At 44.2% G+C, this 17,238-nt stretch overlaps 1 protein-coding gene across 2 annotated transcripts; it reads left to right on the top strand.

The window, feature by feature from the left end:
• Nucleotides 1–562: 562 nt before the first annotated feature.
• Nucleotides 563–17,068, top strand: PSMD9 (proteasome 26S subunit, non-ATPase 9). Of its 2 annotated transcripts, none has more exons than XM_065904783.1 (6): nucleotides 563–795; nucleotides 4,670–4,772; nucleotides 7,615–7,820; nucleotides 9,793–9,894; nucleotides 15,312–15,397; nucleotides 15,722–17,068. In XM_065904783.1, the coding sequence occupies exons 1-6, from the start codon at nucleotides 658–660 to the stop codon at nucleotides 15,747–15,749; spliced, it is 663 nt and encodes a 220-aa protein (XP_065760855.1). In that variant the 5' UTR covers nucleotides 563–657; the 3' UTR covers nucleotides 15,750–17,068. The 2 variants fall into 2 exon arrangements, with proteins under 2 accessions (XP_065760855.1, XP_065760856.1); XM_065904784.1 differs by having other exon boundaries at nucleotides 584–795; nucleotides 15,309–15,397.
• The last annotated feature ends 170 nt before the right edge of the window (nucleotides 17,069–17,238 follow it).

The following is a 17,238-nucleotide window of genomic DNA, read 5'->3' on the forward strand; positions in this document are numbered from 1 at the left end:
TGCTCAGTTCTTTGCCCTTCCAGCACCTAAGACAGTGTATGACACAAAGGAGGCATTCAGTAAATGTTTGTTGGCAAAATGTCAACACTATGAGATAGATTGCTATCAATACCTAACCAACTCACGGATGAGGAAACAGAGGCTCAGTGAAGTGATTTATCTAGGTCACTACTGGCAGTAAGAGGCAAGAGCCGGGATTTGAACCAAGCTTATAGGCTTTGTAAAACCACGGATAAGGAATCTGAATGTTTTGTAAACCCTCAAGGACTGTGTAGATGCAGAGCTGAAATGGAGCGCCACGCACAGTGCGCTGCCGCATGCATACAGAAGGTGCTCAATACATAGCTGAATGAATGAGAAAAGAAAGTGAGTCAACTAGGGAGAGTTCATCATGCCCTGGTCTGGGCCAGCGCTTGGGTGAGACTGGGAAACCACCCGTCCTCCTACCTCCCCTCCAAGAGTCACCACAGGACCACGTGTTCCGTAGGGTGCGGCTTCTGGTGACCACGCCCACAGACAAAACCACGCCTTTCACCTTTCCGGGAGCCCGCGAACAGCCGAGGTGTTTTGGCCCGCGCGCGGAGCCGTAGCTTACAGTTTCCTCGGGCGTCCGCGGCCGGGAAACCAGCTGTTCCAGGTTCCGGGCAGACGTGCACGATGTCGGAGAAGGCAGGTAGTCAGAGTGGGGGCTCCCCGGAGGCCAGTGGGGTAACTGTCAGCGACATTCAGGAACTGATACGGCGCAAGGAGGAGATCGAGGCCCAGATCAAAGCCAATTATGAAGTGCTGGAGAGCGTGAGTCTGGGAACTGGGCTTCCGGGCGGGCTGGGAGGCGCCACATCGCGTTCCCGACCCGGCCCCAGACCGGGCAGTGAGGCAAATAACATGAATAACTAGGAAAGATTTGAATTGATGTTCTAGCAAGCATTTATGGAACCCTCGCTGGGAACGGTATTAAACACTTGACATTGGTTAACGCATTTAATCCTCCCAACAATCTTTTGAGGTGAGTTCTATTATTTCCCTCATTTTAGGGATGGAGAAACAGGGACATTACTTAAACCTGCCTGAAGTCACAGGGCTAATAAATTTGCAGAGGCAGGGTGATAATCATTTCTGTCATCAGTCGTTGTACAGTTACCAGATGTCCTGTAATCACTTTACTTTAGAGTTTTTAAAACTGTAACGTGTATGGGAATCACCTGGCGATCTTGTTAAAATTCAGATTCTGATGAGGCACGGGTGTGTGGGAAGAGCTACTGCATTTCTGCAAATTACCAGCGATGCTGATGCCACTGGTGTAAGAACGTGACAGGAAAGGCTTATTATGCCTATTGTATAAGGAGGAGACTGGGGCCAAGAGTGGGGCAAACCCTTGCCTAGGGTCACGTAGGTCGGAAGTGGCTGTGATGGGGTTAGTTCTCAGGTCTCTCTGGCTCCAAAACGGATAGTTTTTCTTAAGCCACATAGTGTAAAACCACAAATCAATTTGCAGAGGAAGAGTAAATGAATTACATTCTATATAGGATGGATGAAGTGCAATATAGGTGATGGTTATAAGATGAAGTATCAAGTGAAGGCCAGGGTACCCTTTTACTGGGTGCTGACTGTGTGCCTGAAGGGAGCTGGTTTATGTGTATGCTATATCCTGGAATCCTCTCAACTGCTTTCTGAAGTTGGTATGTTACCCTGGGGCTCAGAAAGGAGAAGTCACAAGGTGAGATTTAGATCTCATGCCTTGGGAATCCAGAATCTGTGCTTTCAAGTGGTTTATGCCAGCTATTTCTCACACCTTAGTTATTTTTCTACTGCAGGCAGGATGCTGTGTCTGTATACCTCCTGTATTGTTACTCCGTTGTTATTTTCCTTTAAGTTAATCCCTTTTTTTAACTTTATTTTTAAAGGAAATTTTGTAACTTCACAGCATATGAAAACATAAGAATCTCTTTCCTTAAATATAAAATAATTAAAATGATCCCCCCTAAAAGGTGATCTGTCCATTTAACTGTCACCTGATGAATGTATAATGAAATGTGGTCTGTCCATACAATGAGATATTACTTAAATAAAAAAGAGTGAAGTGCTGACATATGCTGCAAAAGGGCATGAACCTTGAAAGCTAAGTGAAAGAGATTCATCACAAAAGACCATACATTTTATGATTCCATTTATATGAAATATCTAGAATAGGCAAATTCATGGACAGAAGGTAGATTAGTGGTTGCCAGGGGCTGAGGGGAGGGGGAGATGGAAGTGGCTGCTAGTGGGTCAGAGTTTCTTTTTGGAGTGTGGTGGAAGTGTTTTAAAATTGATTGTGGTGATTATTTCATAATTCTGTGAATATCCTAAAAACCACTGAATGGTACATTTATTTATTTGGCTGCACCGCACAGCATGATCTTAGTTCCATGACCAATGATGGAAACTGTGCTCCCTGCAGTGGAAGCACAGAGTTCTTAACCAGTAGACTTCCAGGGAAATTCAGAATTGTACACTTTAAATGGGTGGGTTGCATGGATTATATGAGTTATAATCATATAATGAATTATATGAATTATATCTGAATGAAACTATTTAAAAAAATAGAGAGGCCCAGATATAACAAGTGATCTGGAGATAATATGAAGACCAACACCAGTTGGAGACTTTTTCCTTGACTACTGGAGGGTGATGATAATTAGAAAGGGAATAAGTGTTTTAGATTCAGGGTTATTAAATGCCTTGTGTATGAGTTGCCAGTGGCTCAGGTCCCAACTTTGGAAACCAGTCTCTGATGCAGTATTGCCTTACTGTAATCAGGAAGGCCAGTCAACTGTCAATCATTGTGAGCAGACAGGAGGCAGATAGAGATATTTAGCCCCTGGCACATTTATACTGTATCTATAGAGAGTCGTGGGTTAAGGGAGTATACGAGACCCACTTCCCCATGAACAGAAAACAGTAAATAACCCAGAGGCTTTCAGAAAGAAAGGGAGAGATGTGAATGGAATCCCTCCCTTTGGAGCCTGTGTACACTCAGCGGTTGGTCTCTGTGCTGATCATTACAGCCCTCATTTATTACTTTCTGTGTGTATTAATTTCCTGGGGTCACCACAACAAATGATCACAAACTTGGTGGCTTAAAACAGCAGAAATTTGTCCTATCTCAGTTGTGGAGACCAGCAGTGTGAAATCAAGGAGTTGGTAGGTTTGGTTTCTTCTGGAGCTCTGAGGGAGAAGCCATTCCCTGCCTCTCCTAATTTCTGGTGGCTACTGGCCATCCTTCGCTGGTGGCAGTGTCACCCTAATCCCTGCCTCTGTCTTCGTGGCCTACTCTCTGCATCTCTCTGTCCCATCTCTCCCTCTCCTTTCTTTTATCAGGATACCCATCATTGGATGTAGGGGCCACCCAAAAACCAGGAAGATCTCTTCTTGTGATTCTTCACTTAATTTTATCTGCAAAGATCCTTTTTCCAAATAAGGTCTCGGGGTTAGGACTGGGACATATCTTTTGGGGGCCGCTATTCACTGCTCTGTGAATGTGTCTGGCACTGTGCTAAGCACCCTACGTAGGTCAGTTAGTTAATTCTCAGAACAGGTGTGAAGTGAGGTGAGTGTCATTTTTCCCATTTTATTTATTTATTTATTTTTATAACTGTCCTCCTCACAGATTTATTTATTTATTTATTAAAAAAAATTTTTTTTATTAGTTGGAGGCTAATTACTTCACACATTTTTCCCATTTTAGAATTGAGGAAGCTGAAGCCCAGAGTGGTGAACATGTTAACCAAGGACACCCAGCTTGTATGTGGCAGAATTGAGCTTGAAATCAAAGTCTGCAAAAACCCAGCTGTATGTCATATGATATAGTTCATTGCTGTTGTGTACCATGCTCTGATTTAGTTAGGAAAAGACTTTAAAAATATGAAAATGGGAATTCCTTGGTGATGCAGTGGTTAGGACTCTGTGCTTTCACTGCAGAGGGCGTGAGTTTAGCCCCTGATTGGGGACTAAGATCCCACAAGCCATGCAGCACAGTTGAAAGAAACAAAACATTACAACAAATGTATTGTTTTCAATAGGGAATGCATTGCCATGGTTAAAATTCAACGTTTACAATAGGATATAAGATGGAAAGTCTCTCTTCCTTCCCTCTCCCCAGCCACCCTTTTTCTCTCCCCCAGATGGCAACTGGTAATATCAGTGTATCCTTCCAGGGATGAAAGGCTTGTTTGAAAGCCCTTCAGATCTCTCTCTATTTTCAGAAGAACCAAAGTCCTGCCTCAGCTGGGTGCTCTTGGGGGTTTTTACCCCCTTCTAACCTCCAAGGTCACCAGCCAGGTGTCAGCTGCCCATAGGAAGGAGGGTCTGGAGGAGTCGAGGTAGCAACTGGCCTTGAGGGTGATGCTCAAAGGAGTCATTAGTTTTATCTGTACTGCTCTAATGTCAGAAAAGAGAGTGGGTCCACGCATTACTGGTGTTGTTAAAAGTCAGTTAAAAAATGGTGCCCACCTCCAAGGGCAGTGGTGAGAGGACATGGGAGAGGACACGGTCTATGTGAAGTGATCAATATATGGCCGCTGTGGTTACTGGTACCTTTATCACGACTGCAGAGGAACAGAGTCAGGGGAAAGAGGGCTCGAGGACTTCATACCTGTAAAATCTTTCTGACCTTGTTTCTTCCCTCCAGCAAAAAGGCATCGGGATGAACGAGCCACTGGTGGACTGTGAGGGCTACCCCCGGGCAGACGTGGACCTGTACCAAGTCCGAACCGCAAGGCACAACATCGTCTGTGAGTGACCCTGGCTGGGGATGTGCCCCCACCTTGCAGCAGGAGGTGTTTAGGGCACAGAGAAGGCACTAGTATTCCATATTACCTGCTTCCCTCTTCTCTCCCTGATGGGATCATCTCCTTGTCCCCATGGAGGGACTGAGAACTATGGGAATGGGATAGACTCTAGGGGTCCTTTTTTAAAAATTTTGTTTTATTTTTTGGCCTTACCATGTGGTATGTGGGATCTTAGTTCCCTGACCAGGGATCAAACCCATGCTCCCTGCCTTGGAAGCATGGAGTCCTTAACCACTGGACCTCCAGGGAAGTCCTGTGGTTTCATTTTTCATTTTGCTTTTAGGAACCTTGCTTCATTGCAGAAACTTTTATTGCAGTAACAATAGAAACCCAAGGCAGAGATGGCTTACAGTCCCAATCAAATCAGTTACATGTTAGGAGTATGTTTCGCTGTTAATGATAGTGACCCAACTATGGACACTCAAGCAGAAAATAGCTCAGTCCCTCAGTAAAGACATTTGGAGGTAGGCCGTGCAGGGCTGGTCTTCAGAAACCCAGGCTCTGCCATCCTTAGGAAATCTTGTCCATCTTCAGGGTCACCATATCCATGTGGCAGGCGGGAAGAAAGGGGAGGAAGAAGGTAGGAAGGACACACGCTTCTATGCCAGCTGGTACCGCTCCTGTTAAGGATCTGTCCTGCAAGTCCCATGCCCACGTCCTGCATCAATTTCTGCTTTCCTCTTATAGGCTCCCCTGCCTGCAAGAAATGTACCCCACAATGGGCGTGTTACTATCTTAAATAAAATACCTTATATATACAGGTGTATATAGTGTGTCCCTGGAGAAGGAAATAGCAACCCACTCCAATATTCTTGCCTGAGAGATCCCATGTACAGAGGAGGCTGGCAGGTTACAGTCCATGGGGTTGCAAAGAGTTGAGCATGACTTAGCACCTAAACAATAGTATAGTATGTATGTATGTATTTATTATCAAGGAACAGAGAGAGTGAATAGAGGTTGGGTAGTTTATTTGACTTCTGTTTCTGTTGTAACAAGTCATCACAGACTTAGTGGTTTAAAATGTCACAAATTGGGACTTCCATAATGGTCCAGTAGCTAAAAACTTTGCCTACTAGTGCAGGGGGTATGGGTTTGATCCCTGATCGGGGAACTAAAATCCTACATGCCTTGTGGCCAAGAAACCCAAAACATAAAACAGAAGCAATATTGCAACAAATTCAGTAAAGACTTTAAAAATGGCCCACATAAAAAAAAAATCTTAAAAAAAAAGTCACAAATGTATTATCTCACATTTCTGGAAGTGAGATGTCCAAGTGGGTCTCACTATACTAAAATCAAGGTGTCAACAGAGCTGTGTTCCCTCCAGAGAATTCATTTCTTTGTCTTTTCCAGCTTCTAAAAGCTGCCCACCTTCCTTGACTTGTAGCCCTTTCCATCTTCAAAGCCAGTGGTCACTTCTCTCCAATTTCTGAATCTGTCATCACGTCTTTCTCTCATCCTCCTGCCTCCCTCTTACACTGATAAAGACACCTGTGATCACATTGGGCTACCACTTGAATAATTCAGGACAGCCTCCCATCTCAGGGCCCTTAACTTAATCCCACCTGTACAGCCTCCCTTGTTATGTCAAGTAGCAGATTCACAGTGTCTGGAATTAGGATGTGAACATCCTTCCTTGGGGCCACTTTCATGCTGCCACAGCTAGGCAACCAACGATTTCTACAACAAGGGCATGTCAAATAGTAGGGAATTTATCATCTACATTACTCCTCCCACTTTTTAAAAAATCTAATTTATTTATTTTGACTGCACTGTGTCTTTGTTGCTGCGCTCAGGCTTTCTCTAGGGCTACTCTTTGTTGCAGTGCGCTGGCTTCTCACTGCAGTGGCTTCTCTTGTTGCCGAGCCTGGGCTGTAGGGGCCTGGGCTTCAGTAGTTGTGGCAAACGGACTCAATTGCCCCACGTCATGTGGAATCTTCCTAGACCAGGGATCAAACCTGTGTCCCCGGCATTGGCAGGCAAATTCTTAACCACTGGCCCACCAGAGAAGTCCTACTTTACCCCCTTGATGACTTCTGTTTTACCTGTGTAAATCTTGACTTTATCTGCAGCATGCATTGGTATAAGTTATCTTTACGTTAAAAAAAAAAAAGTTACCCAGTTCCTAGCCACTCTGCTGGACTGGCCTGCAGAGACAGCTTACTCGACTGGCCCATTTGTTCCCCACATTTTGAGTTAACTGGCAGTACTGAAAAAAATCAGAGGGCTTCATCCCCAAACTCCTGGTTTCCAGCTGTTCTCACTGTTGCCTCTCCCACGCTGAACACCACCAGTCATGTGTTTCTAGATGGGGCATCTTCTGGAAGCATTAAGAAAAAAGTGAGGTCCTCCTTGGCTCCAGCCTGCTTCACTTGGTCGCTTGCTCACGGCGCTGCCCCTTGTGTATGCCTGAGCTTGTGGCCATGGATTCAGCTGGATGAGTCCCTCCCCTTGCTCACCTTTCAGGCCTCCACTGAAATGGTGCTACCTTTGGCAGGCCTTCCTTGATCTTCTAGATGAGCCAGGTCAGGGCCCATGGGCGGGTCAGCCCCCACTGTGGTCATCAGGTGTCATTGTAATCACTCATCCCTTGGCTGCTCTCCTTGTAGGACTGTGAGCTTCATGAGGGCAGCCCCCTGTCTTGTTTGTAAATGAGTCCTCAGTGTCTGGCTCAATCTCTGGGATTTAATAAGCACTCGTTAAGTGTTTAGTGAATGAATGTGGGGGGCGTGTCTCATGTCCTCTGCTGTCTTTTCTTGGCCCCTGATACAATGCTCTCCTTCAGGCCTGCAGAACGACCATAAGGCAGTGATGAAGCAGGTGGAAGACGCCCTGCACCAGCTGCACGCTCGCGACAAGGAGAAGCAGGCCCGGGACCTGGCCGAAGCCCACAGGGAGGCCCTGAGCCGCGGCCAGAGCCAGGGCCTCAGCCCCCCTCAGGCCTTCGCCAAAGTGAACAGCGTCAGCCCCGGCTCCCCCGCCAGCATCGCAGTAAGCCAGGGCTGACTCCCTGAGCCCACGCCCTGAGGGTGCCTTGAGGTGGACTTGAGGGTGGGGCACTGTGGACAGACAGACCACACTCTCCCCAGGGCAGCAGACCCCAGGGAAGGCCCTGCTGCCCGCTCAAGTAGCCACGAGAGAAACCCTGGGCCACAAGGTGGAAGGTGATGGATGTCTCAAGAGAGGGAAGGAGGCCTTCTTCCTGGGCCTGATTTTCGTTGGGCGTTGAGTAGTAGATAGGAGGGTAATAACAACAGCTGCCACTTACTGAGTCCTTGCTTTGCAACACATGTCCTGCCAAGTGAGCTTTCCTGGTGTGTTTTGACAAGTTTTAACAGCTTTAATTGGGATATAGTTCATATGCTGTAACTTCTATCCATTTAAGGTACATACATGATTGAGTGGCTTTTGGTGTATTAACAGTCAGGAGTCAGATTTTAGAGTATTTTCATTATTCTAAAAAGAAACCAATTAGGCATTACACCTCAACCCCCATCTCCTCTCACCCCTGGCACCCAGCAGCCTGCTTTTTGTTTCTATGAATTTGCCTATTTTGGACATTTCATATATGAGTGAATGGAATCATACAATATGGGGTCCTCTATATCTGGCTTCTCCCTCTTAGTATCACGTTTTCAGGGTCTATCCACGTTGGAGCATGTATGTCAACTTCATTGCTTTTTCATTTTCTAAAATGTTTTATTGGTGTATAATTGATGTATAGTGTATTAGTTTCAGGTGTATAGCAAAGTGAGTAAGTTATACATGTACATAGACCGCTCCTTGTTGGATTCTTCTCCCGTATCGGCTGTTACAGAGCACGGAGTAGAGTTCCCTGTGCGTACAGCAGGTTCTTATTAGTCACCTATTTTATGTATAGTTGTATATAATCTCCCAGTTTGTCCCTTTCTCACTTGCATTCCTTTTTACCTCTGAGTTTAGTATGGTGTCTGGATAGATCACACTTGGTTTATGCATTCATCAATTTGGTTCCATTTTCTCGCTATTATGAACAGTGCCTCTGTGAACATGACAAACAGATTTTTGTGTAGAGCTGCAATTAATATTGAATCCCTCAGCCCCCCTCTGGAGTAGGTACCATTTCACCCGGGGGAAAAGCCTCAAACCCCTGAAGTACTTTTTGCTAGGACACATAGCTTCTAGAAGCCGGAGTTGGGCCCTGCCAGTCATCTTTAGTGATCATAAGAGTGCGAGTTACATGTTTTATCCACCGCTGCGCACACAGCATCTGGTACAGAGTTGTCGCCCTGTGATGAGTGTTTGTAGAAGGGATGGAGGAATTGTGATCTATGTTCTTAGAACCACAGGGTCACTCTTGTCCTGGGTCAGCATTGTGCTCCTGGCTGCTCGAATGGGGCCTTCTAGGGCAAATGTATCTAAATGCTGACTCCTGAACAAAATAGGCCAGGTTGGCCTGCTACTCCTTGCCCCTGCACCTGGGTCAGGACCCCCAGAGAGTTTTGCCCCCTGTTCCTGAAGGCCTCCACCACTGCCAGCTTTCATCAGGCACTGGGCAGACCTGGCCAGCCACCTTTTGCTCACTCTGTGCCTGGAGGAACCCCTGGAGGAGCTCGCCCAGTAATGCACTGCCTCTCCCTGCCCAGTGTATCTAAATCCTAACCTCTTTGCTTCGTGCCTGCCATTCTTCTCTGTGGAAAACATGCTCGTTAAAAAAAAAAAAAATCAGAGTATAATCGCTTTACAACATTGTGTTTCTGTTGTAAAATGAAGTGAATCAGCCACATGTGTACATATATCCCCTCCCTCTTAAGTGTCCCTCCCACCCCAACTCCCATCTCACCCCACCACCGAGCTGAGCTCCCTGTCTATACAGCAGATTCCTGCTGAAAACTCGCGTTAACTTAGGACTGTCTGAGAGGGTGAAGGACACCAGAAGCACACTGAAGCTCTCTCCTGACTTCCTGTTTTCTCTTCTCTTTAGGGTCTGCAGGTGGATGATGAGATTCTGGAGTTTGGCTCTGTGAACACCCAGAACTTCCAGTCACTGCAGAACATCGGCAGTGTGGTCCAGCACAGTGAGGGGGTGAGCTGGAGGCTGCGTGGTGTCTGGCCAGTGACCCCGGAACTGCCGGGGCAGGAGCTGTGGCTGGGGGTGGGCCAGCTGCCCTCGGGGGCTGCACTCAGGCACAGTCCTTCCCGCACAGGGCCTTTACATTGGCTGTTCCCTCTGCCTAGAATGCTTATCCCCCTGATTTCTGGCAGGCATCCAGCCAAGAAGCAGTTGGCTGGTGTCGGCGCCCTGCTAGAGGTCAGGCCCTCATTCCACACTGACACCTTCATCCAATCTGTATTTAGGTGGAAGTTTATAATTTTGATTTTTGTCGAACTCATTAGTTTTGCACTTTATGGCTTGTACCTGCTTAAAGAAATTCTTCTAGTGCTTTTATTGGTTTGGTTTTAGCCTTTCTTTAATCCATCTGGCATGTATCTTTTATTATTTTTTTTAATAACAGTTTGACTGAGGTACAATTTACATACCTTCCAGGTCACCCATTTAAAGTGCATAATTCACTCATTTTTAGTCTGTTCGTAGAGTTGAGCATCCATCACCACAATCAGTTTTATTTATTTTTTAAATTTTTATTTATTTATTATTTTTTAGAATCAATTTTAGAACATTTTCATCACCTCAGACAGAAGCCTCATTCCCATTAACAGTCATTCCCATTTTCCCCATATATACCAACCCCTGGCAGCCACTAAACTATTCTTTGTCACTACAGTCTTGCTTATTCTGGATATTTCATGTAAATGGGATCATACAGTATATGATTTATACTGTATATATATACACCCACATATATACTGTGATATATCCTATATATATAGTAAGTGATATATATATATATCATTTAGTGTAGTGTTTTCAAGATTCATCCACGTTGTAGCATATGTCAGTACTTCATTCCTTTTTATAACCAAATAGTACCCCATTGTATGCATAGGCAATATTTTATTTATCCATTCATCAGTTGACAAATATTCAGGTTGTTTCCACTTTTTGGGTATTATTATAGAGTAATACTTCTGTGAACATTCTATATAAGTTTGTGTGTGCACATATGTTTTCATTTCTCTTGGATTCATAGTTCATCTGAAATTAATTTTTGTGAATGGTGTGAAGCAGGGTCCCAGACATATTTTTTTCCCCCAAATGGATAGTAGTTGTTCCAGTATTGTTTATTGAAAATTTAGTACTTTACCCACTCTTTTATATTGCCACATCTGTTATATAATTCTTATATGTGGGATTGCTTGTTTCTTTGGTCTGTTTGTTCGGAACCTTTCTGGGGTTCCCTAGAACAAATCCATTTGTCCTGCTCTGCTTCCCTTTAAGCCTTTGCCAGAAAAGGTGTATTGGTGAGTGAAAAAAATCACCCCAAAACTTTAGCAGCTTGAAGCTTCACGCATTTATTAGCTCATAGTTTGGGGGTCAGGCAGTGTCTAGGAGTCATGTAGCTGGGTGGTTTTGGTTCACAGTCTCTCATGAGGTTGTGATCAAGATGTAAGCAGTGGTTGCAGTCACCTGAGGGCTTGACTGAGGTTAGAAAATCTGTGTCCAAGGTGCCTCACTCACCTGGCTGTTGGCAGGAGACTTCAGTTCCTCAGCACATGGGCCTCTCCACAGTGCTGCTTGAGTGCCCTCACAGCATGGCGGCTGGCTTCTCCTAGAGTGGGCATTCCAGGTGAGAGCAGAGAGCTGACAGCAGCACCTTTTCTGACGCAGTCTCTGAAGGTTCACACTATCATTTCCACTGTATTCTATTTGTTAGAAGCAGCTAAGTCCAGTCCTCACTCAAAGGAAAAGGAATTAGGCTTTAACTCTAGAAGGAAAAAATTCCGAAGAATTTATCATTGTGGCATTATACCTTTGTTATCTCTTTACTGTCTCATCATCATTTTAGTGAGGTTTCTAGAGATGATGCATTGTGTTATTTTTACCAAAGTCTCTGTTTTTCACTCCTTCTTCCCTACCCCACCTTCCCAGCTTGCTACTGTGTTAGAGTTTACTCAGGTTTCTTGCGTACCTTGCTGCATGTAACAATACTTTTAAACTTTGTAGTTGTCTGGGCTCATTATTACTGGTTTGTGTTGTAAATATGTCTTTTTTTTTTTTTTTTTTGCCCTCTGGAAAAGGTAATACTTACTAATGGCAAAAACAGAATGAAAAAATATAATGAAAAACCTCCCTCTCTTCCAAGTTTATTTCCTTTCCTCCAAAGGCAGCTGCTTTCCAACTGTGTGTCCTTTCAGGTACAGGACTTGTATGCATGAGCATACAGAGCATACAGGTTAAGGCCTGATGTACCCACAGCAGAATTCACCTTTTCAGTGTATAGTACTGTGAATTTTGACAACTGTATGTAGTTATGTAAATATCACCAAATGAAGATACGTCGCAGTCTACAACCCCAAATGGCCTCATCTTTTTGTAGTTAACTTCTCCCCATGCCTCATCCCCAGGAAACCACGGATCTGTGCTCCACTTCTGTGGCTTTACCATTTCTAGAATGTTGTATAAGTGAAACTGCATAGTATAAAGCCCTTTAAGAGACTTCCCTGGCAGTCCAGTGGTTAAGACTCTGTACTTCCATTGCATGGGGTGCAGGTTCTGTTCCTGGTCAGGGAACTGAGACCTGGCATGCCATGTGGCACAGCTGAAAAATAGTCCTGTAAGCCTGGCTGCTTTCACCCGGTGTCCTGCATCTATGGTTCTTCCAAGCTGGCATGTGCATCTGTAGTTCATTCCTTTTCAGCACTGAGTAGTAATCCATTGCGTAATGACCCCCAGACTCTTCATCCATTTTCCCAACGTGGGACATTTAAGTTGTTTCCAGTTTTTGGTGGTTACTCATAATAGCTACTGGTTTCTAATCTGTCTTTTCTAGTTAAATATAGTCTTAGGCTGCTGCTGCTAAGTCACTTCAGTCGTGTCCGACTCTGTGTGATCCCATAGACGTCAGCCCACCAGGCTCCCCCATCTCTGGGATTCTCCAGGCAAGAACACTGGAGTGGGTTGCCATTTCCTTCTCCAATGAGTGAAAGTGAAAAGTGAAAGTGAAGTCACTTAGTCTTAGGCTATTTATAGCTAAAAATCTGTTTTTGTTAACATTGAGGTATAATTGATGTATAACTATATGAATATTATTTTCAGGTGTACAACACAATTATTCAACGTTTGTATATATTGGGAATTGATTGCCACAATAAGTCTAGTTAACATCTGTCACCATACATAGTAGTTACAAGTTTTTTTTTTTGATGATGTGCACTTTGAAGATTTACTCTCTTAGCACCTTTCAAGTATGCAATAGAGTATTATTATATTCCATATTGCACAGCATGGTGACTCTAGTTAATAATACTGCATGAGTCCTTTTTTTACAAAGGTAGTTATTGAACATTTCGTAAGAAATTTCATTCTTTAAAATGAAATTTCCTGGGGAATTCCAGTATATCAAACAGATGAGTTGAGCTACTGGGATGGGCTAGAGGTGGGGTGGGGGCAATCTCATATCATCAGGGCCCTAGGTCCTCCTAGAACCAGAGCTCAGTTTGAGAATCATGGATCTGGGTTTCCATGGTCTGCTCTGTGAATTGGAGAAAATAAAAATTTTTTTTAACCCCATAGCATTCTATTGTTAGACATTTAGAAAAGAAAGAAAGTGAAGTCACTCAGTCATGTCCGACTCTGCGACCCCATGGACTGTAGTCCACCAGGCTCCTCCATCCATGGAATTTTCTAGGCAAGTGTATTGGAGTGGGTTGCCATTTCCTTCTCCAGGGGATCTTCCCAACATAGGGATCAAACCCGGGTCTCCCACGTTGCAGGCAGACACTTTACCACCTACCAGGGAATCCCCTAGTTAGATATTTAGGTAGTTTCCAATTGGAAATTAGCACTCTTGTAGACAAATCTGTTTCTTTAGATAAGTTTTTTAAAGGTGAGTTTCTGGATCAAATGCATGTATTTTCAAAGGAAAGAAAATCTTAAAACAATATTTCTTTATATTAAAAATAGTGTGTATTCAACCATAAAAAAAGAATGGTGTACTGATATGCTGTAACAGTAACAATCCTTGAAAGGATTTGTGCTAAGTGAAAGAAGTCAGACACAAAGGGCCACATATTTTAGAATTCCATTTATATGAAATGTTCAGAAGAGGCAGATCCATAGAGAGAAAGTAGAAAGGTGGTTTCCAGGGGTTGAGGAGGAAGGACAGGAAAGTGATTGCTAATGGGCACGGGGTTTCTTTTTGGGTGATAGAAATTTCACTATCTGAAATTAGATAGTGGTGATGGTTGGACAAATCTCTGAATACACTAAAACCCACTGAATTGTATACTTTTTTTTAATTGTAAAAAATATTTATTTATTTGGCTGCACTGGGTCTTAGTTGCAGCCACCTGGGATCTTTGTTGCCGCATGCAGGATCTAGTTCCCTGACCAGGGATTGAACCCAGGCCCCCTGCATTGGAAACGAGGGGTCTTAACCATTGGACCACCAGGGAAGTCTCAAAATCTCTATTATTTTTAACTGAAGGAGAGTTGATTTATTTTATTTTTTTAAATTAATTAATTTATGTAGCTGCCTGGGGTCTTAGTTGTGACACACAGGGACTTTGTTGAGGAGCACAGGCTCTGTAGTTGCAGTGAGCAGTCTTAGTTGCCACGCAGCATGTAGGAACTTGGTTCCCCAACCAGAGATTGAACCCATGTCCCCTGCATTGTAAGGCAGATTCTTAACCACTGGACCCCCAGGGAAGTCCCTGTAGTTGATTTATAATGTATGTGACCTTTTAGGACATATATTCAGATGGATTCATACTTCGCTGGTTTTGTTTTATTTTTACTAAACCTACTTATTCACTGTACTATATTTGAACAATACCTTATTGAGGGGTATTTTGGGTGTTTTCAGTTTTTGAAATTTATAAACAGTCCGGGATGAATGCTTTGTTTATTTATCATCTTGTAGTTTTGCAAAAGATACCTTGTATGCACCTTTTAGAGATTTTGTTGTTGTTGTTGTTGGAGAGGTATGTTTCTCCGGGAGGATAGTACCAAATCTGTAGCCCCATTGGCTGCCCCCAGAGTGCCACGTCCCCTGCATTCTTGCCCGTTGCAGAAATTATGTTTAGAATAAGCATCCTGAGACTTCCCTGGTGGTCCAGTGGCTAAAACTCTGTACTCCCAATGCAGGGGGCCCAGGTTCGATCACTGGTCAGGGAATTAGATCCCACATCTTGCAACTAACACCTGGCATAGCCAAATAAATAAATAAATAAAAGCAAATTTTTTTTTTAAGCCTCTTTACCAATCTGGTGGGCAAAGCCCGCCACCCACCCCACCACCCCCAGTATCTCAGCCTTCTAGCCTGAATCTCTTTGAATGCTAAGGAGGCTGAACATGAAATGAGCTTATTTTCCTTTCAGAAGTCCCTGAATGTGACAGTGATGCGCAGAGGGGAGAAACACCAGCTTAGACTCGTGCCAACACGCTGGGCGGGAAAAGGACTGCTGGGGTAAAGTATCTGTGTCCATTCATTCACACTGCAGCGTCCACTGCATGCTTGTTAGACATAAAACTCCAGGCAGGAGGTGGGGTCATTGGGGAAGGAAGGGAATTTCCAGATTACCTATAGCAACTCATGATGAATCTTTTTGGCGGGAATGAGATTGCAGGTGTGGAGGTGGAGGGAGCCCTGGTCTTTGGGTCTTTCATTAACTGGGTGTTTGTGTTGGATGAACAAAAGCACGTAGGTGAAGAGCTCAGAAGGGATCACTTCTGATCTTCCTGAACGGAGCCACCAAACTTACATACTGTTTTCTTTTATTTTTTCTTCCAGCTGCAACATTATTCCATTGCAAAGATGACTGTCCCTGAGGAATGGAAACAGGAAAGCATCTTCCTTTGCCCCAGACCTGGGTCTAGTGGGCATTTCCTCCTCTTCATCTTTGCCTGAAGCTCAAGGATCTCAAAGAGACAGGACGCCTGAACTTCTAGGTGGTGGAAACTTCTAGGCTGTGGCCTCTCATTTTAATCTCTTGGGATTAAGGCATTGTTAAAAACTTGATTTGTGTTTAGCATCTTTTGCAGGTTAGGCCATGACCCTAAGTGAGACTCCTCTGAATGGTGAGGAAGTGGGTGGGAGTTATTCTGGCAGGTGCTGATGTGACTTTATTCTTCTAGAAATCTTTTTTTCCCAAATAAAACCCAGTTTTACAGTATTGATATGATCATGTTATCACCCCAGTTGAATTTCCTATGAACCTCTCAAACCAGAACTCAGACAGGAGTTAGAGCCTCCTCATAGAAAGTTGGGCAGAACAAATCAACAGTTGTGCTGAGATCAAGGTTTGGCTAACAATCTCTCTGGAACATGATCCTTTAGTGAATGGGGTTTCCAAACACTCAGGCTGCACCATCTGCTCTTGCATTGCAGCATTGCTGCTATGGCTACAGAAATTGCATCCTCAGCATTTGGATCTCCAGGGCCACAGCTCCCTCTAAGATTAAGGGAAGCCAGGAAGTACGTCTGGTAGCTCAGTATGGTGTCAGCTTCCTTTCCATAACCCACCTGAGAGCAGAAAGGTCCTTTTCTGGAATAAAATACCCTGCAAATTAGCCCCTAATGACTTTTCATAATTGAACCTCCTAAGGTGTGTTGACATTACTGATGAGAATCAGCAGGGTGTGCAGACCTGGTTTCTTGAAAATGCTGATTCCTCTTGCCTGCCTTTTCTTTCTTTAACATGGCAGTGTGAGTTTCAGTGATACTTAGTGACTCCCTGTTTTACGTTCCTTCTCTCGTCACTGTATTACAATGCTTATCTCCACAGTTACTGCCAGACCACCTTCTGTTTCAGAGGGCATTGGCACATTCTGCTGAACACATGCTCGGGTTCCTCAGGACTGGATTTGCTTGGCTTGGATACAGATACCAGGTCGTCCTGACAGGAGTCAGTACTGGGTGTGCTCCTATCCATGGGCACTCATGCTCAACTGGAAAGACCTCTTATTGAGTACCCCAAACTGTGTACCCTAGCCAAACTTCCACCTGGATTTCCCCCCTTGTAGCCACAGATGTGCTGTGTTTACCAGTGTTTGCTGTTTAAATTGTTTTTTTCTAATTCCATGTGTTTTCCAGTCTCTTTTTATAAACCCTAGACTATAATAAACACGGTTTGTCCCATCCAGTAATCCCTTTTATTTTTTTTGAGATGTGTGTATATGAAGATCCCCTGGAGTAGAAAATGGCAACCCACTCCAGTATTCTTACCTGGAAAATTCTATGGGCAGAGGATGGAGGCTACAGTCCATGGTTTCGCAAAGAGTTGGATAGGACTGAGCACACACACACAA

The sequence above is a fragment of the Muntiacus reevesi genome, chromosome 13 (genome assembly GCF_963930625.1).
Source record: "Muntiacus reevesi chromosome 13, mMunRee1.1, whole genome shotgun sequence".
Lineage (NCBI taxonomy): Eukaryota > Metazoa > Chordata > Mammalia > Artiodactyla > Cervidae > Muntiacus > Muntiacus reevesi.